This window comes from Sinohyriopsis cumingii, chromosome 17 (assembly GCF_028554795.1).
Source record: "Sinohyriopsis cumingii isolate HCF-2022 chromosome 17, ASM2855479v2, whole genome shotgun sequence".
Lineage (NCBI taxonomy): Eukaryota > Metazoa > Mollusca > Bivalvia > Unionida > Unionidae > Sinohyriopsis > Sinohyriopsis cumingii.
This window is the reverse complement of record NC_142977.1, coordinates 57790664-57813231: the sequence shown is the minus strand read 5'-3', so window position 1 is coordinate 57813231 and position 22568 is coordinate 57790664. Positions and strand designations below refer to the sequence as shown.

General features: G+C 40.2%; 1 protein-coding gene across 1 annotated transcript in view; it reads right to left on the bottom strand.

Moving 5' to 3' along the window:
- The window catches only part of LOC149778833 (macrophage mannose receptor 1-like), a 113122-nt gene that overhangs the window by 64616 nt on the left and 25938 nt on the right, over nucleotides 1-22568 (bottom strand). Inside the window, exons 6-7 of the mRNA XM_089939583.1 lie at nucleotides 11573-11702; nucleotides 1479-1576 (exon numbers count right to left, since the gene is read on the bottom strand). Coding sequence (XP_089795709.1) covers nucleotides 1479-1576; nucleotides 11573-11702 — 228 coding nt within the window. The remainder of the gene's footprint in view (nucleotides 1-1478; nucleotides 1577-11572; nucleotides 11703-22568) is intronic.

Sequence of the window (22568 nt, the reverse complement as noted above, 5' to 3'; positions counted from 1 at the left end):
GCAACCTATTACAAACATAGATAGTAGTTACAATACTTTGAGGACAGCAACCTGGTACAAATATAGCTAGTAGTTACAATACTTTGAGGACAGCAACCTGTTACAAATATAGCTAGTAGTTACAATACTTTAAGGACAGCAACCTGGTACAAATATAGCTAGTAGTTACAATACTTTATGGACAGCAACCTGTTACAAATATAGTTAGTACTTATGATACTTGAAATTGTTCGAAGATATATTTCACTTTGGTTAATACATTTGATGAGCGGATAGATACAATGAAAGTTGATGGGCAGGTATTCGTAGAGATATCACAGAACGATCAAATTTGAGAGACCTCAGAGCGTAACATCTTTAAAAAAAAAACAACATATTTACAAGTGTATCCTGGGTATACAGTCTTGCCATATCTTAAAATCTTTTTATCATGAGTTAGAAAGAAATATATATAGAGAAACAGAGGAAGAAGAAATGAAGTTGTTCTAAATGTAGAAATACAGGTTTGAAGAACACACATAACGGCGGATGGATTTTTTAATTGAGAAAAGAGATTTGTTCCAAAAGGGACGACAAAACTCGTATAGGCAACGTGGCAATATCATTTTTCTTTCCTTGACACCCTTCAATATGTCATTGCGAAATATATGAGAAATTAGAACTCACTGAGAGTTTGAAGAAAAAAATGTTTGCTTCGATTGACCACATACCGGATTACATTGACCACACGTACTTTTATTGACCACACCACTGTTGGAGCGTTGCTTAATTCACTCCAATTAAAACTTCAATATACTAATAACTATGCAAACAAAGGTACACAACTTCTGTAACTCAAACATTTCATCTACGTTGACTTTGTATAAATTCCCATGGACATGTGGTTTATCCCAAGGTTTTCCTTGGTTTATTCTCCGTTATTTATTCTGGAGCCATGTATAGCCTTTCATGTACTAAAAAGTGACGTTAAACCCAAACAGCCACAAACTTTGTATATATTTAATAGATAGCCTCACAGACAATAGCCCGTAACAAATCCACGGGCTAAGTGGTCTATGGTGCTCGATTTACAGATCAATCGCACATTTCACCAGCGTGGGAATTTGAGAAAACGTGCCAGTTTATTCCCATAGTTCGAAGGTTCTTCCCAGGGTTTACCTACTGCTAACTATACTGACCCCCACGTATAGCATATTAAGTGGTGAAAACTGACGTAAAACTCACAAAACCAAACCTTGACAGATATCCATGAGAACATGATGAATAGTCGGTCAATAATAAGTTTTCTTTATGATGGAGTTTCAACGGCAGTGGTCATCCACGATAACGTGTGACAATGAAAGGATCTGAAAATAACGTCTACATTGCTTATATAAACCTTGTATGAAAAATAATAATCAGAGGCATGTACACATTTCCCTTTAAAACATGACTGAAAATATATAACCATAATTTCACCGTATTCTTCAGTTAGTTACCCTGAAACAATCGGATTCCCGTGCCAGTAGACCAGTGACATACCATCCAAGTACGTGCCATTAAGGTTCCAGAACCATGAATAGCCTGTAGGACTGGCCTGTAAACGTATCAAGGAATTCCATGTTAAGCTTTAAACATTAGACTATTTATTTTTAAAAGATACACGTGAACAGGTGATTTAGAACAAAACTATTTCCATAAGAGACTACATGTCAAGTAACTACATTAGTCGGTTTAAGAACTTTTTTGAAACCTGCCTAGTTATATCAGTTTAATAATTTCTGGTATTATATATTTATTTATTGGATACGAACTATGTAGAACATCCTTACCAACCAATGAACTGATTGTAGTTGTATTTACATAAAATCAGGGTGTCAAGAGATGCTGATCGCAAATAAGAAATGGTCTAGAATTTTGAGATTTCAGAATGAAGCTCATCATGACAAGTCGATATTATGGGTTTAATCGTGATTGTGACCAACAGATAGAACATTGAACAATGACCAAACAAGGCTAGTGTTTAAATATCGCTGAGCAAAAAATGAAGTTCAGGAAATCGACCATTCTAGTGCTTTAAAAAACATGGTTGTATATTTTGTGCAGCCTGAGGCTGAACTATGTATCGGGTAGTGCTCAACACTTAGATTATCCTGTACCTAAATGCAAATGACTAATTTCAAATTGTTACATCGCGTTAATATTTACATAAACTATGTTGCTTTAAACTAGTCTAGAGGAAGTACCAGTACATTTGTCACCAAGGCAACTATACACCCTGTGTAACATTTTCATTTACTAAAATTCACTGCTATTATATGATATAACTTCAAATGGGCACAAACGGAGTTTAGTCATTAAGAATTTACGCTGGGTGGTGCTATCGTACAATAACAACTCCGTCTGATCCGGGTTGTTATTTTCTATCTACGTCATGAATTCTTTTACGGTTTTGATATGAGAAGGAACTGGAAACATTCTCTTTAATTTCGTTCTAAAACATTAGCAATTTATATTAATTTGTGAATTTGAATAAAGTAAGGATAAAGTTAGCGAAAAATAGACAAAGTCTAATCAAATCGTCACTGTTGATTGCTAAAAATGACTGGCGTAATTGAAATCAAGAATAATCCCAGTAGTAGAGTGGGACACTATAGGGACTATGGGACTTCTATGTTAAAAAAGGTCCCATCACTATAGGGACAGTATGATTTTAACATGGGTGGGCCTGTATTGGGACAATGGGAATTTAACATAGCAAGAATGTATTGTGCCTGAATAGGGACAACGAGAATTTAACATTGGGGAATGTATAGCAACAATGTATTGGGCCTTTCTAGGGACAATAGGAATTGAATATGGGTGACGTCACGGTAATGAACAATATTCCAAGTGGCTGACCTCAATCGGGCGGAACAGTGTTGCAAGGGGGTGGGGGGCTGACCGGAATACGCGCTACTCTAGGAACAAACACACAATAGAGACAAAGACAGAATACATGGTTAGAGTCATAGACATAGGCATATACAAACAGAGAAACAACTATACAACCAACAATTATTTTAGGCAAGAGAGAATAAATATATTTTCCAGACATATGAGTGTCCCTGAAAAGGACATTTGGGTTCTTTTTGTTAACATCATTCAGTTAACACAGTGCATCGCATATGTCTTCTTCTCTTCCTCAAACTTCGTCTGACATCTGGACCATAGATTAAGACTAGCTTCAGACAGCCTTGTCTCTGAAATACAGTTCGGAACAAAGCATTGAACATCCGAAAGTCAATATGAATGGAGCCAAACTCATCTACATGCAAGCGGGACAAGTTTGGTTTTTAAATTTGATGGGTTATATAGCCATGCCTTTGAGCCGATTCATAAAGCGTTTGGAATAACAGAAACGGTCAGAGACTATTTTCCGTACTTTTCAATACTGAATCCAATCAACATGCCGTTCTACCCCATTTGCTCGATGCTCACTACCACGAGCACAGAACAACGAAAAGCTTTCTACGCTTGGTACCCAACTCATGCCTCAGACCCCAACGACTTTCAGGAAGAAATGTTAGCGTATTTTCGATCGGACGTGGACATTTTACAGCGTTGCTGTGCAAAATTTCGCGAATTGTTCATGAAGCACGGAGGGATCAATCCTTCCAAAAACGACTGTAATATCGCTAAAGCGTTTTCCTTAGTGTACCGCAAAAGATCCATCCCTGAGAAGACCCTGGCTTTTTATTCGTCCTCAAACAAACAATTTTGTCAAACGTCGTTACTCGGTCAAAGCCTTATGCTGGCTGCATTACTTGTGTGACAAGGAAGACTAATGGATTCAACATGCCTGAAACGGAGGGGGCAATAGACCGTAAGAAATTATTTAGTGGATGGCTGGGACTTAGAAAACTCTAAGATCGTCTACGAGTTTAGCCGTTGCTGATTTCACGGATTCTCATCTGCTACCCTCAACGTGACATCCAAAAGGAGTTTTTAAGGGCATTTTCGCGGACTACGTTACGCGGATATCCTTCCTGCTGTCTTACTCCCGAAAACCTAAATAAATTTAAAGAGAAATCCTTGGAGAAGGAAGGCATCACTTTAGACCACATAGAACAAAACGAAGAAAAGCGATGGTTTGCCAAAGTGATGTTGAATTGTTTGTGGGGAAATGACATAACGACCGTGTTTACCCAAGACGGAGTATTTGACAAAACCTTCCCCCTACTTCCAGATGATTCACGACAAAACCAAATACATGTAACATGTGGACGTCCTTCGTGAAGACTTGATCCTGGTCAGTTACAAAGAAGAACTGGACATTGTACAAGCTGACGAATTTGGAAATGTCATCATTGCAGCCTACGTGACAACCCACGCTCGTTTAAAATTGTACAAAGCCTTACACATGTCAGGGGATTTTGTGCTGTATTTTGATATGGACAGTTGCATCTTCATCTATCGTCTTGGTCACCGTCACCCTGTCATCGAAGGAGGCCATTTAGGAGCCTGGACGGAGGAGAATCCTGACGAGAAGATTCTAAGTTTAGCTAGCAGTGTTCCAACAAATTACGGTTATGAATACCGGGACCAACAAGAAGAAGTGCACACCGAGTGTAAAGTGAAAGAATTGACTCTAAATCATCGCACCAGTCAAGTGGTGCGCTGAAAGAAGCATTGCAAGCTGGAGATGATCAATATTTTAAAGTAACCACATAATGAACCGCATAAGATTGTACCTTTACCCACACATTAAATTGTCAGTCGACCATTGGACAGACGGTATCAAACCGTGTACCAGAAGCGAGTGCAACTTCCCAATATATTGACCAGAATATAAAAAGGGAAAACTCCCGAGACCGATAGTCCGTTGTGACTACATTTGCTAAGCGAGAAAGACGAATCCTTTCATACAAACACATTTCAAGTTCAACATTTTCAAGTAGAGACCGATGCTATGCCTTGCGATTGCAGGGATGCCGTACGCTGTGACCACAGCGATTCAGCAAAGCATCATGGGAACGTCGCTATGTCTTCTACTACTACTACAACTACCATGGAAAGTGATGCTGTACATGTCAAACTTTGGGTTTCACCGTACCCTCATCGAAATGAACCAGCGAAGGAAGCATACTCATTCCCTGTTGTTTGTTTGATTACTGCGACGTTGAAAGTCGTTTCCAAACCTTCAAAGGTGGCCTAGATATATGAAAGGACCTACCTCCGAAGAATAAACCAGAGCCGGATTTATCTACTTGGGCGAAGGTGATAAAGTCAAGTGCTTCAGTTGTAGTGTGTCATTACACGAGTGGGAGCAGAAAGATTCAGCTTACCTGGAACATGCTCGATGGTCTCCGCACTGTCACCACCTACATATAGTGGGACCGAAGTAAAATCTTCATAAATACTTTACAAGAGGACATTCGCAGCTTGCCTGTGGAATTGAGAGAATGTTCTTACCAAGAGTTTGTCAAAATACAAGTGAAACGCAAAGAACAATTGCATCCATTGCGTTACCGATGATCTAACAACTGTTGCCTGAATGGTATAAGAGAATGATTCATTTCAAAGTGTTCAAATGGTCAGACATTGAAGATGAATAACAACAGATTGAGAAAGTGTTGGAATGCTTTTTAGTCTATTTACAAGGTGACCATAGCACACCGGATTCCAGCGGAAGAGATAGAGGATTACAATAAATCTTTCCAAGAACTATTCTTGGTTCAAAAGAAAACCTCTATGTCACGCTTAGTGACCGAGTTAGTGACTAAACAATTCTGGTACGAAACTGAAATAAAACAGGTTCTGTTCAAAAAGTGCTTTTATAACCTCAAAAAAGAAAGATATTGCTACGAATGGCTAGTTTAGAAGAATACATTCAGAATCTGCCTCTGGAACTGAGAGAACGCATTTACCGAGAGTTCGTCAAAATACATGTGAAACGCAAATGCATCCGTTACGTCACCAATGTTTGAACCACTGGTACCTGAATACTACAAGAGGACTGATTCTGATTAAAGCGTTCAAGTGATCAGACATTGAGCAAATACTTTGGACCAGAAAGACTGTATTGCTACTGATTCTATCTACTACAAGGTGACCTTACTACAACGAATTCTCGAGGAAGAACTATAGGGTTACCAAATTCTTTAACACAACCTAATCTTGGTTGAAGAGGAAACTTCTGTACAGTGTGTGCAAGTTAGCGACTAAATAATTTAGATTCGGTACTGGAGTACAATTCGCTCAGCGCAGAAAGTACATTAATTTCCTCCAACAAACGAAGGTATAATAACTTGCTACCATCCCACGACCTTTATCATTAGTGATACAACAATTGTTGTGGAAGGAAACTAATGACTCTACTGAGACTGTGGCGGATTACCAACACTTTTTACGATCCATTGAATTTGGGTTGTCGTGTAGAGTGTGTCTTAGTGAAATCCTTTCTGGGATTTTGTTTACCAGCTGATTCCTTGTGGGCTCTTTACGATCTGAACCTCACAGTACCACCAAGAACACTTGATTAGTACCTTTAAATGTACACGAGAAACTCATTCTGTTAAAAGCCTTGCGCTTTCATCTTGATACTCCTCTACCCCTACGGGAAAAAACAATTCGTAAACTTTGAGTCACTGAAGATGCTTTCGAAGATGTGTGTGTAGTTTGTGACTTACACCCTCGCTGGCAGGATGTAAATGACTGGAAAACGTTTGGCTTTGTGGCTTTGAGAAAAGCAGTAGCTCAATGTGCCAAATATATGCGTTAATGAGTTTAAACGTCCAGTGAAAAAGTGACTTTTAAACCTTCTGTTAGCCTCAGTATAACATGAACCCGACACCGAGGAAAACCACCCTATTCATGACAGGACCATCATTAACATGGACATCCCCGAAAAACCATTCCAGGTGGACACCTGTGTGACTGTGCCAAGTGGTGTAGAGACTCTAAGAACATTAACCAGTTTCTCTAGGACACCTTCGTCAAAAAATGTTGTACAGTCAATTGTTTTTATTTCACACTGGTGGTTTTCATGTGTATTTGATTGATGTATTTAGTCATTTGGCTTTTATGTAGTTTTGTCTTTCGTGTTCCATTTTAAAAAATTTTGGAATAAACGTGTCCTGAAAAAGTATAAAAACTCTTGCCTTGTCTGTGTTCGTTTCGCAAGTGACACCACCTTCACTATGTCTACCTCTGCTGTCTCTGCTACCTATTTCTCCACTTTCAAAGTCATCGACGAAAACCTGGATCGTGCTAGTTGTAAGGCCTTGTATCTTCGCCATCACCTTAACATGTTAACTGCTGCATCGAATGGTTAAGGCAAAACCGAATTTGTCAAACGTTTGATCGAACAAACAAGTCATTTGATCGATCGTCCAACTCAACGTATCGTGTGGTGTTACAAAGAGTGGCAATCGGCGTAAGCCTCCTGAGAGAAAGTCAAGGAGATTACATTGTGTTTGTGGAAGGCATTCCTGGCGAAGACGACGGGATCGTGTGTGATCCCAGTAAAATCATCCGGTCTTCTTCGACATGTTAAGAAAAGACGAAGAATAAATTAAACTGTGAAAGTTGGAGTGTTGACGACGGGAGATTGGGTTCCCATTGGCAAAACCAAGCGCACATTCGACGAAGGTTACTTACCCAAATGGACCACCGAATCGTTTCGTGTCAGTGGACGAGTGCGTGGCCGTCATCCTGCCGTCTATAACTTGGAAGACATGAACGGCGAAGTGTTAAAAGGAAGTTTTTACTTGCCCGAGTTACAACGATTGACCAAAATAGAAGACGAAGTGTACGATATCGAAAGCATTCTCGAACAAAGAACCCGTAAATTGGGAAAATGTCATGTCAAATAAATCAAAGTGCATTAGAAAGAATATCCTGCCAGTGCTGATTCTTGGATCGACGCTTTACAAGTCATCGACTATTAAAAGAAGTGACCATCATGCCCTACAACAACAACAGTGATCACTCATTCACCGAGTTCTTCTCTGCAAGGTCTAGAAAAGCACCCCTTGTGGGTGTGGAGTGGTGTGGAGAACGTGTGACTAAAACGCAAATCGTCTTTTTCTGCCAGATCTTTGTGGTGTATTGTGTCATCGATGCTGCCATTGCCAATTTGAGTTTGCAACAAGGAGACAAACAATTGTGGACCATTTTACTGAGCAGTTTACTGCATCGCTTATCGTCTCCCCAAACCTTCCCTGAAATACTCTAACGCTAACAACGCGAGTCTTGAAACCAAACCAGTCATTCTACCAACAGTCACCACAACAACAACAATAACCCACTTTTGGACACTCCCCTGACCTCCAATAACACCTCGGACAGCAGAACTCGGGAATTATGAATAACCAATTTTACTTAACTTTACCCAGTGACAGTTCCATGGATGTGTTTCCCCACAATACTTTGTGCTGTTTCACTGCACAATAACATCAGGCCATCCAGTTGGATACCGAAACCCACTGGGAAGTGGCTTTGGTCGAAAAGATTCACCTTACACAAATAAAAACAACACTGAAAATTAAAACACTTTTGAGATCGAAGTTCTGAACGACCAAGTGCAACAATACTTTTAATGAAAACGAAAATATAGATTCCTCTATGAAACGACAAGTGTCACCGATACTCCACATTACATCTATATCATGAAAATTCCTGTAGGCTATCATTTTAGTGGTCAACATTTGTTGGATACGATTGCTTCCTAATTCGATGCATTTTTTGGCAAAGTCTTAGACAAAACGAGACAATGTGTCACGATTGAGTACCATAAAGTGGCTCGTCGCCTGCTGATAAAATTTACGGATGCCAACACGTTGTCCATTACATTTTCTCCTGAATCTTTTGACATTTTAGGTGGAGACCTCAAGATGGTCAATGGTTCCATGCCACCCATCACAAACAATTTGAATTTCTCGAGGTTTTCTCGTCACCCTGTAGAACTGAACCAAGGATGAAATTTGATTTTCGTGTACTCTGATGTGGTGGAGTACGATGTGGTGAGACATACATCCGCACCGTTATTGTGATTCATTCCTTTTAAAGTGTATTCCTCCACCACAAATGACGAGAAAGGTGGAAACGCCTATCACGATCGCCGCAAATTTGTGCATCTTCCCGTCAATAAGTTGTATTTCGACAGTGTGAACATAAGTTCAAAAGGAGATCTGGGACAAAATATTCAATTCACGGTGAAACTCCATTTTCGAAAACCATTCTCTAACGACTTGTAAGTCATGTATCCTGTGTACCAAAGAGTCGCTCGACAGCGAGGACATGGTTTAGGAGATATCCTGAAATCTGCCTTTTGTTCGGGGGCTCCCGTTTTGAAACCGATGGTGACACGAGGATTGCGCGCCTTCAAAGATACCGCTTTGACGCACGGAAAAGAATTTCTTCAAAATGTCATCATCGACAAACAAAACCTCAAAGAAGCTTTCTTGAGAGCAGGCAAAAAGTGTCTTGCCTCAAACAGGAAAAGACATTTTGGGCCGACGAGAAACTCATATAAATGCACCGGACTCTGTCGAGCGAGTCAGACCCGCTTCCTTGACGCCACATCAAAGATACTGATATAGACGATGAAGACTCCCCTCCAGAGGATTTACACACACAGGTATAGAAAGACAAAGAAAAGAAGAACCGTCCGACAATTAGACGTTTTTGATTATGTAACAGAAAAATGATGCACCAAGAGTCTTGCGAATGTTCCAAGTCGGAACTGGATCTAATTGCCATGCCACCCACTATGATGCCGATTCATCCAGTCTCTTCACTGACGATCTCAGACCCCATCGAATTCGAAATCAAAGGACATCCCTAATATTACATCGATCTGAATATCAGTTACTTGTACCAGAAATTTAAAGTAGCTCCCGGCAACAATTTCATGCATTCCTTGTTCAGCGAAGTGGATTTGTACTTGAATAACAAACTGGTCATCAGCAGCATGGATACTTACCCTTACCTAGCGTACCTGGGAAATTTCTTGACGTACGGAAAAGATTCCAAGAATATTCATCTGGATGCTTGCGTAGTATGGACACCTGAAAACAGGCGTGGACAACTTCAACGGTACAGTCGTGACAGCAGCTGACGATCCTCACAATGTCGAAAGAAAAATTAGCAATGTCGCAGTTCAGAACTGAAGGATAGTTTGCATTTGGACATGTATTTTCCGACCTGGATATCTGCCTGAAACTGAATCACAGTAGTACCGTTTTCCATTTGATGGCTCATGCCAACGAGTACAAAACCATCATCCAAGAAACCAGACTTTACGTGCGATGTGTGGAAGTGTTACCTAAAGTGGGAATCGACAACAGTCAAACTTTGAGCAGAACGACCGCCAAGTGTCCGATAAGACACGCGTAAGTGAAAACCATCACCATTTCCTCGCAGACTCCGATCCAAGATTGAAGATGATCAGTTCCAAGGACAGACACCCAAACGTTTAATCGTTGGTATCGTCAGCAACGAATCCATCAACGGAGCCGTCACAGCTAATCCTTTCGAGTTTAATCACTAGTAAATGTCTAAGATCGAAGTCACTGGCGATGGCAAAACCTTATGAACCAGGCCCTTCGAACCTAAGTTTTCCAAGAAGAATTACTTGAGATCTTAATTTTCCCTGTACAAAACCACGGGACCGTTAGGGGCCAACAGCATCCACGGCATTTGTATGACGAATATGCAGAAGGCTACGTTTTGTGGGCCTTTGATTTCAATCCAGACCAAGGCAGCGACGAGGGACATATCCACCCTATCAAATCCGCTCAACTATTTTCTATGTGTCTACCCATGTCTCTCTCTCTCTCTCTCTCTATGTCTCTATTGTGTTTGTCCCCTAGAGTAGCGCGTATTCAGTTCAGCCCCCCTTGCAACACTGTTCCACTCGATTGTGGTCAGCCACTTGCAACATTATTACCATTGTTAACAAAGTATTCAGTAACGTGACGTCACCCATGTTCAATTCCTTTTGTCCCTAGACAGGCCCAATACATTGCTGCTATACATTCCCCAATGTCGAATTCCCATTGTCCCTATACAGGCCCACCCATGTTAAAATCCCATTGTCCCTATTGCGCTGGGAACTTTTTTAACATAAAAGTCAGGTAGTCCCTATAGTGCCCCACTCTGCTACTAATCCCGAATAGTCTGAGAAAACGAAATGTTCTACTGTTCAAGGAATATTTAAAAAAATCAGGTTAAGACAGATAAACTTAATAAAAGTCGGCCTTGACATCAGTTATATATATATAAACATTTAATTTCTTCACGTTGATTTGAATGCATACATTTTTCATTAAACTTGGTTAAAAACATTTCTACATTCTCTGAATCGTATACCTCAAAATTTAATTATTTCTGGAGCTTGACAATCTTAGTCTTTTCGTTTTCAAAATTGTCATGTATATTTTATTAGTAATTGTATGCAAATAACTTGCAAACAATTCAGGGATTGGATCTGTTTTAGTTTAGTTAGAGAACCGTTGTCAATTACACACTATCTTCCAACATAGAAACTGTGATAACTGTTTTACGTAAAACTAACTAGTTTGGTAACGTACAATTAAAATACAGATACCTGATTTACAATGCTGTGCAGACCTATCCAGTACTGGTTATTCTGGTTGACGGCTATGTCGCGCAAAAGCATTTCATCTTCTGGTGAATGAACCTCAAACAAATATCCGCCGTCACGGGAGCACTGAGTTCTGAAATAGCATTACAACGAATTATTTTAAAAGTATTGAAGTTTTTCAAGTTCTTCAACAAAGACTTAGAAAAAGACACACATACACTGCTACACAAAATTGTTCAAGTAATATCAATTAATTATAATTTAATAAAATCTCTCAAGCTGGAAATGAAGACCAATTGCACAAACACACACAGAGCTGAACAGTTGCAACTCCGCTGTTAGCCATATTAGGTAGGACTGTTATTTGCATACATAAAAATCATGACATAGGGAGACATTAATGGAAGGGGAATCAAAACCATGATAAATCTGATTTTGAAAGAAACCTTAAAGATGATTCTGATTTTAGCGACGGAGGATGCTGATAATAGAGAGAATAGTTGTTATTGAATAAGTGATATTTTCGTTGACGCAAGAATCGAGTCAGAATAATTCAATAACTGTAACGCATGATTAGTTATAGACAAAGCGAGAAATAATACAAGTTGTTTCCACTTAAAATCATTAATACAATTTAAAAGATGGAAGAAACGTTGCTAATTGCAGGAACTAGAGTCCCCGTTGTGGCTGTCGGTCTTGATTTCTTGGTAAACCAAAGCAAAATGTTTCAAGCCTAAAACATTCTTAGGATGCTTACATACAGTTTTAAATAGACAAAAACGACATTCATCACGACATTACAACGGTCCTGAAAATCGAGCTGGAACAAAAAATGAAACAAAATTAAAATGAAAATAAGCCGAACTGAAAGATTGGTAATCAAAACAACTGCCTTCACTTTTCGCAAGAAAGCGTGAAAAAGATGTATAAATGAAGGATATATAATAATCACATTTATTAGCAGAGGCAAGCATATATTATGGCACATTATCTATCAAGTATTTAATTTTACTCTTGAGATATATCCAGCCATGCCATAGTGGAACTGTGAAATTGTTGCAAATCGAATCATTTAAAATCTTTGCTATTGTTATTTGATACAAATAGCGTTCTCGTCTGAAAATAAAGGTCAAATCTGTATTCTGATTTGCTAACTCTATCCATAGATTTATTTGTCAAATGCTTGTATCCAACACCACAATCAGATGTTGCTGTACTTTATGTGAAGTATAGATTATCCTGGCAAAATTACACTGTGATCTATATAGTTTCATGAATTCGTCACTGTCACATTTTAGAGATTATTTCTCAGAAACTTTAATTGTTCTGTATGCAACAAATAGTTCAATGTTATTAAATTTTTAAAATTATTTTTCATAGTGAGATAATGAAATATATAAGTTGGAGAAATATGATATCGCCATACAGGTGATGTCACATTTGTCGTCACAGTGTCGATATTACTTTTATAGCTACTTTTCTACATTTAGGAAATGTATCTGCACTTATGCATTTTAATTTAACCTGCATTTCCATATTTAGGAATATTTCATTTTTTCTCCTCTTTGAGCTTCTTCTCACTCTCTCTTTCTCTCACTCTATCATTATCATGATGCACAGATCTTACAATGTGTTAAATGGTGTCGTTATAGTGTACATTTATGCAGTCATTGAGGTGTCATTAAGTGCTTCAAACAAAATACAAAGAAAAAAAACGGATTTCAAGAATTAAATTTTGTGTTGTTGGTTTTCTACATGAACCATGGAAACTGTCAATGACTGATCATGTTGTATACATGAATCATGGAATCTGTGCTTTCAAACTGTCTGCTCCTCAGCAAATCTTTGATATCGGGGTTGGGCTAACATTTACTTGGACCTAAATCAGAGATGTATGGAAGATGTGACACAATTTGGATGCTGTTCCCTTTCGGTCATGACTTTGAATTCATGTGCCAGAGTTTTGTCATGGAGTAGATAGATACCTCAGTTACCGGTAGGCGGATGGGTGGTTCAGTAGTGTTCCACAACCCTTTGGCAAATGTGAAGGCATACAAATTTTGAGTGACAACAGTTACATGCACGAAAGGGTCTAAGCATTGAAAAATAATGCATATATAACTACCGCGACTGTCGGACCACGTTGAGGGATTTGTTGACTCTGCTTATTTACTCCGATCCAAACCTTTTTATTGTCTCTTTGTGTCGGGTTTACAAAAGTAAATCAATGTTTCATCTCATGTGATATAGTGAGTGTGGATACCCATGGGCAAATGAGAATATATAAGGAAAAACCGGGGATTGCACACTGGGGCATATATGGGAAGTTAACATTGTGGGACTGTCAAGGGAAAAGGGGAATTTAACAAAGGGAATGTCTAGCGAAAGTGGATTGGGACTGTCTAGGAACAAGGGTAATTCAACAAGAATGACGTAACAATATTGCAAGAGGCTGACCTCAATCGGGCGGAACAGTGTGGCAAGATGCTGACCTGAATACGCGTTACTCTAGGGAAAAATAGGGACGCAGACAGAGACGTGGTTAGAGACATAAATCTATCACACAAAATAGCAACTACAATTTGTTTAGACAAAAGAGAATATGTATCTTTTCGGTTTAATGGAGTGGCCTTCGTTTTTTTTTTAAAACACCATTCAGTTAACATAGAGGGCTTCTCACGGATCATCTCTTCCTCAAACTTCGTCTGACATCTGGACCATAGATTAAGACTGGCTAGAGACAGCCTTGTTTCTCCACGTAGATAGTTCGTTTCCAAAGGGTTGTATAGGTGATCTTGGTGATAACCCATGATGATCTGACATACATGAGATAGTCAGGGTGGAACAGCATCGACGATAGGAGGGTAGACGATTATACATTAGCCCACATTTTGTGATGAAAACAGGTGAACGGAAATAGGTGAACCGTGCTTATTTATAGTGGAAGAGCGGATCAAAACGAATTGAGGCCATTCACCAATCTTAACACGAGTTACAAAATTCAGTCACAGTGCGGAGTCTGTCTTCCAATCCGAAAAGAGCTACCTGTGACGTCACATTCCCTACATAGGTGCGCTAACGTCTGTGCGCAGTGGATCAATTGGACAGAGTTAGAACACGACGGAAACTAAGAAGAAAATTAATTGGGGTGCACCGGCTGTGGAGACAAGGAGTGATAGCGTATCAGCGGCTACTAAAACAACCACAATCCTACTTCCAGAAGAGAACGATTTTAATTAGGATTTAGTTGATTTTCCCTCTTCACAAGAATTTATTCCGGTACCAGTACCTTCTCCGGTTTCTCCTTCCTTACCGTACGTCGAGGATTTTAAACAGAGGCAGAAAGAAGAAGTGGAGAAATTTTTGCAACAGCAGAAAGAAGCAGAACAAACCTTTTTCAGTCAATAGCAACAGCAGTAAGAAGAAGAGGCAAAATGAAAACGACAGGAAGAAGAACAAGAAGCATAGGAGAAACAAGGTCTAAGAGAGAAGGAGGTCGGTGAAAGTCAAACGGTAACGGTACTGTTAGACATTTTAGCAGAGTTTAGGAGTCTTAAACAAATATATCAGACTTCTTTAATACGACCCAGGAGAAAAAGACCCTCCAGGGCCAAACATTCCAACCCTGCCCACAGTCCCACTACGCCTGATATACCAAAACTAGTGATCTCAACCAAATAATCGACAGTAGAAGGTACAGAAGTAGTTCTTGATCTTGGCAAAGGGATAAGGTAGTTAAAGCTATATAAAAATAACCCACAAACAAACACCCAACGGTCCTTTTGAGGGTCATCCATTGGTCTCGAAAGGAGACGACTCAGTGTTTGCCAAAATCAAATAAAACTCAAATGCCTATTTTCCCCACGATAGATGCGTGTTAGTGCGTGGATGTAAGTCCTTATTATAACAATCAAAACCAAGAGACACTTACGATTTTAATTCTGCTATATTCTATGTAAAGATTTAAAATTCAATTTCGCAACACGTCACATTAAAAATTTCATAGACATTTTTTTTTTCTTTTCACTCTCTCGTCTTTTGAATTTCTTTGCTCTCAGATTTTTCTCTTCTTCCTCACTTTATTCTCGTCTTCTTTTCTTCTCTTTCTTCACGGGTGTGGGTTCTTCCTTTTCGGAGGGTACCTCTTCTTCCTGTTTGGAACCCCTGTCTTCCTCCTGTTCTTGTTGTTTCTTAGGGCAGTCTGAAGACCATTGTCCTTTGTTTTGACAATGATAACAGGTATCTTCACCTTTGTCTTTTTTGGTGCCTGTCTTACTTTGACGTTGTGGACATTCTAAAAACCAATGCCCTTTCTTCTGAACGGATATAGGAAGCATCTTGACTTTTATCTCGAAAGGAGGGCGAGTAGTCCGTCGGCTTCTCTGAAGAAAACCTTCGTATGATACCTCGCAAAGCTCTGATCAGAAGTTCGATCTGTGTTGGCTCTTCATCTTTCTGGTAGGATTGAGAGTAAAATGAGTACTTTGAGGGAAGACACTAACCCTTATATACGGAAGACACTGGTATTACATTGATATATAGGGTACCATGGAGTTTAAAATGTAGCCATTTGATATTTTGCAATCAAGATGAAAGGATCGTACCATTTCGTGGAGAAAGAAGAAGAAGAAAGTAAGAGGCAGAAACGTGACCCATTGCTCGCACAGTAGCTGAAATCCTAGCTCAAACCCATGCCAGCGATTTTAAAGATGACATGAGTGAGCCAGAATCCAGACCCAGAGGGTTAAAGTCAAACCAAAGTCCACCACCAGTAACCCCTGAAAACTAATACCACATTCGAGAGACGGATAAACGCTCCTCTAGAAAATTTAGAACCACGGCCCACACATACACGGTGAAATTTAAAGATTTCAAGGCAGACGTACCGCTGGAGAAAACAAAGGGGTTTATCACCGATTTGTGGGATTTTTTGTTAACTACACTGAAACGGCAATATCGAGCCAGCAAAGACCGTCGCTTGAAACTTTCCATTTATCATGACAGTCTAAAGTCCCCCGTTTAAATCGAGTTTAGCATACCTTCAGAATTGACACCTTCGAAAGTCTTCTATAAGATTCAACACGTTCAGCAGTCAAACGACAAGCTTCACATCACTGATGGAAAAGCGACACTGTACATGCCCACGTTTCTCTTCCCAAAGGAACCGGACACAAAAAGTATTATTGGTGAACGACCTCCGTAGCACCAAACATAGTCTCATAAAAATTAAAAATACTCAAGACCAGATGTGTTTAGCCCGTGCCATTGTGGTGGTGACAAAAACGACACGGCAGAATGGAAAAAAGCCTGGGACAGCATTCGAAAATCAAACGGAGCCAAGCAACAAAGAGAAGCAGAACTCCTGTTACAGCAAGCTGGCCTATCTAAAGACACACCCTGTGGCATTCCTGAAATGCAAAACTGCAAGACGTCTTAGCTCCACGCTACACATTGAAAGTGCATCCTCAAGAAGTGCGTGGAAAACGGCTGTTTCGAGGCAAATATTTCAAAGACGGAAAATACACTCACGTCTATCTTCATGATTAACATTTTGATGCCATTACCAGTATCTCTGGATTCCTGTGATACAGGTATTACTGTGAGAAATTTGACTATGGGTGGAACAATCAAGGGCAACACAAACATTGCCGATCGAAATGCCCAGGATGTTTGGTCTCTAAACCCTGTATTGGCGAAGGACAAAAACGAGTGCATTGCCTGGCTTGTCAGCGAACGTTTGTCAGCCCAACCTATTAAAAACAACATCTGAAGACGCAAGGTTCACAGCAGAAAAATACTTGCCAACTCCTGAAACTGTGCCTTACTTGTTGACAAGTTTTACGTGCCAATAATGAAAAGGCACACACTAATCCATGAAAGAAACCCTAGCAGGAGGAGGAAGAAGCTGATCAGAATAAGAAAAACAATTTCATCTTTTCGATTTCGAATGCATGCAATAGACGGGCATTCACATTCCTAATTTCTGTGTGGCTTATCGAACGTGCGAGAAGTGCATCCAGGAACCTGTCTGTTGCCATTGCCCTCACTGTAGCAAGATTCCTGTAGGACGTGAAAAACTCAGAGACCAAACACGCTGTCCCTTTTTTGCATAATGGATCTTAAACCCCAATCATCGAAACGTGGAGTCTAGAGGACCTCGAACGTTACGGAGATTGCTATCGTTATGCCACGGTGACGGCGCACAATATCTCGGAATACGAAAGACAGTTTCTTCTGAAATACTATACGGAACAAAGCAAAGAACGTCCAAAAGTGACTTTTGAACGGAGCCAAACTCATTTCCATGCAAGTGGGACAAGTGCAGTTCAAAGATTTGATGATTTACTTGGCCATGCCTTTGAGTCGAATACATAAAACGTTTGTAATGACAGAAATGGCCAAAGGCTATTTCCCACACTTTTTCAATACCGAAGCTAATCAACACGACGTTTAACCCCGTTTGCCTGATGCTCACTACTACCACTCCGACAATATGCTCATCGAACAAAGATAATCTAACTGCGCTTGGTACCACATTCACGCTTCGGACCCTTTCGACCTTCAGGAAGAAATGTTAAAGTATTGTCGCTCCGACGTGGACATTTTAAGGCGATGCTGTGGAATATTTCGAAAATTGTTCATGGATCACGGAGGGATTGATCCTTTGAAAAAAATCTGCACCATCGCCAAATCGTGTAACTTTGTGTACTGCAAAAGATTTATGGCCGACAATACCCTGGCTGTGATACACCCTCAGACGAACAATTTTGTCAAACGTCAATACTTGGTCAAAGCTTTACGCTGGCTATATTACTTGTGCAACAAGGAAGACAAATGGATATAAAACGCCCGAAAGAGAGGAGGTGAAAAGACCATCGGAACGTATTCGGTGGACGGTTGGGAATTAGAAAACCCTAAGATCGTGTACGAGTTGAACGGTTGATTATTTCACAGATTTCCCTCCTGCTACCCTCAACGTGACACCAAAAATGAGTTTTTACAACGTACCATAGTAGACTTGTACGAGGCCACTTGTCAGTGACGCTTAAAGTTAGAACAGCAAGGATACCCAGTCGTGAAAATGTGGGGACACGAGCACGATCACCGTTTGAATACTAATCACGAGTTTAATCGTATCGTGGAAAGTTATAAGTTGGTGGACCCCCTAAACTCGCGGGACAGTTTGTATATAGGACAAACGAATGCCACCAGCTTGCTGTTCCACGCTGACGAGGAGAAAGGAGAATATATCAAATACCTGGACGTGTGCAGATATTGTCACATTCGTGCAGGGAACCCACAATTGTTGACGGAACACTTCGACGTGGACAACATTCGACAATACGAAAGACTGATTAAATGTAAAGTCTTGCCTACCACGGACTTGTACCATCCCGTTCTACCTCACCATTGCCAAGGAAAACTGATGTTTTCTTTGTGCCGTACTTGTGCCGAAACGTGCAACCAACACCAACCTTGTCATCACACCCAGGAAGAACACGCCTTGACAGAAACGTGGGATAAAATGGAATTGTTCAAAGCTCTAGATCTGGGATACCAATTGTTAGAAAACTACGAAATTCACCACTTTCCCAAGACAGAACAGTACCAAAAGGGTGACGAGACTCAAAAAGGCATTTTCGCAGACTACGTGGATGACTTATTGAAACTGAAATTGAAACAAGAAGTCAGCGGCAATCCTGCCTGGTGTCACACGCCCAAAGATCAAAAGAAATTCAAAGAGAAATACTTGGAGCAGGAAGGCATCACGTTAGCCCACATCGATACAAATGAAGGACGACGATCATTTGCCAAAGTGATGTTGATTTGTTTGTGGGGGAAAATGGCACAGCGACCGTATTTACACAAGACGAAGTATTTGACAGAACCTTCCGCTACTTGCAGATGATGCATGAAAAAGCCAAATACATGAAACACATGAACGTCCGTGCTGAAGACTTGATCCTGGTCAATTACGAAGAAGAACTTGACTTTGTGCAGGCCGACGAATTAGGAAAGTCATCATTGCGACTTACATGACAGCCTATGCTCGCTTAAAATTGCATGAAGATATAGAACTGTTAGTAGATCGCGTGCTGTATTTTTGACACGGACAGCTGCATCTACATAGATCGCCTGGGTCACCGACACCCTGACATCGAGGAAGACCGTTCAGGAGCCTGAACGAAGAAGCACATAGACAGCAACATTGCATGTTTTGCTAATGGTGGCCCCAAACATTACGGCTACGAATACCGTACCCCAGAAGCAGAAGTGCACACCGAGTGTAAAGTGAAATAATTGGCTCTCAATTATCGCACCAGTCAAGTGGTGAACTTTTGGGTATTGAAAGAAGCCTTCCAGTCTGGAAAGGATCGACATTTTAAAGTGACTATCTACGAGCCTTACAATATTGTACGTTTAGCCACACACCAAATTGTATGTCGACCTTTCGAAAAACTGTATCAAATCGTGTACCACAAGCGAGTGGGACTTCCCAACCACTTCAGTTTACCTTACGGACACGTCGATATTGATCATCATATGAAAAAGTAAACGTCCGAGACCAATAGTTCATTGCGACTACAATTGCTAAGCGAGAAAGATGAATCCTAACAGACACAATTGACGTATGTTTATTCTCAAGTGGAGTGCGATGCTGTGCCTTGCGATTGGGTGTCAAACCTGACAGATGCGAAAATGTTGTCACGCGTTATCGTGGACTATTTACTTGTTTTTATTCTCAGTGTCATCCTTCACGTGAAACCATGCGGCTACCAGCCTACGGATGTCATCCATGCCTGAGCAAACTACTTCGGGTTTCACCGTACCATCATCGAAATGAACCTGTGAAAGAAGAAATATAGTCGTCCCCTGTGTGTTTGTCTGAATACTGCAATTTCGGAAGTTGACTAAAAACTTTCCAAGAAAAGTGGACTAAATATCTGGGAGGACCTAACCCCGAATTAATTAGTTAGAGCCAGATTTATTTACCTTGGCGAAGGTGATAAAATCAAGTGCTTCAGTTGCGGTGTGTTATTACACGAGTGGGAGCAGAAAGATTCAGTTTACCAAGGACAAGCTTGATTGTCTCCGCTCTGTCACTACCTATCTTTAGTGGAACCGAAGTAATCTCTTCATGGACATTTTACAAAAGAATATTTGGGGTTGGCCTGTGCAGTTGAGAGGACGCTTTACCGAGAGTTTGACAAAATACATGTCAAACGCAAAGAACAATCGCATAAGTTACGTCAGTGATGTTGGAGCATCTATTACCTGAATGGTATAAGAGGATTCATTCATTTCAAAGTATTCTATTGGTCACACATTAATGAATCACGTGAGATTTATAATTTTTTGGATTTCTCTCATTCTAATTACAAAGTGATTATAGTACACTGAATTCCGACGGAAGACTTATAGGATTACCAAATTCGTTTACACGAACAAATCTTGGTTCAAGAGGAAACTTCTCTGCGTTTCGTTGTGTGTGAATTAGTGACTAAACAATTTTGGTACCGTACTGAAATAAAACCGTTTCTGTTCAAAAAGTACATTTATTACTTTCAATAAAAGAAGGAATAAAAACTTACTACCATGCCACGGCCTTTATCATTAGTGATACAACAATAGCCGTGGAAGGAAAGCAGTGATTAATCAGACTGTGTTGGATTGCCAACACTTTTTACGAGAAGTGTATCCAATGAATTTGGGTCGTCGTGTGGTGTGTATCTTAGTGACTTCCTTTCGGGGATTTCGTTTACCAGCCGATTCCTTGTGGGCTCTTTACGATCCGAACCTCATGGTATTACCAAAACATGAAAATCGTACCTTTATATGTACACGAGAGACTCCTTTTTTAAAAAAAACCTTGCGTGGTCATTTCGATACTTCATTACCACTACGGGAAAAAAAAGATTCGTCAACTTTTAGTCACTGAAGATGTTTAAGAAGATGTGTGTGTAGCTTGTGACTTACACCCTCACTGGCAAGATGTACATGACTGGAAAACGTTTGGTTTCGAGGCTTGGACAAAAGAACGGCAAACTATGCCCAGGATTTGTGATAATAAATTCAAACGTTCAGTGAAAAAAGTAACTTCTTAACCTGTGTTAGTCACAGTGTCAGTAGAAGAACCCGAAACAGAGGAAAACCACTCAATTCAGGAAAGGACCATCATTGACATGGACCTCCCCCCCAAAAAAAAGCCCCTCCGGGAGGACCCCTGCTTGACTGTGCCAAGTGTACAGACTTTAAGAACATTATCCAGTGTCCCTTGGAAACCACACCTTCGTCACAAAAATGTTGTACAGTGACTTGTTTGTATTCCACTTTGATCGTTTTGATGTGCATTTTATCGATGTACTTAATCATTTGCATTTTATGCAATTTTGATTTTTTGTGTTCAATTGTAAAACTTTTGAAAGAAACATGTCCTGAAAAAGTATAAAAGAGTAACAATCGGCAAAATGCCCCCGAGAGAAAGTCAAGGCGATTCCATCGTGTTTGTGGAAGGCATTCCTGGAGAAGACGACGAGACTGTGTCTGACCCCAGTCAAACCCATCCTATCATCTTCGACGACATGTTAGGAGAAGACGAAGAATAAATTAAACTGTGGTCTGTACGCAAATGCCATCATTGTAATGCTAGTGTCATTTGTTTCAACAAAGTCAATTCCATCGCACCATAAGTCTCAATGCTCATCATATGGTTTTGTTTAAAAGTCCCAATGATAAATCGCAAGTGCAAGTGTTAGCCAAACAGTTAGGAACTCCTTGGCTGACTCATGCGTACGACGATGCCACTTAAACCCCTCACGCCTATATACACGTAGATTTAAGAAACACCCACCCCCCACCCCCGATTATTTGCACTTTTGTACCCGTCTGTTTCACCAATAGGGTGCCAAGACGGAGGGCCTGTCGTGAAGACATCCCCGTGGACTTAAAAAAATCTATAAAAACCTCAAACACTTTTGGTCTGTCTCATACATCGTCA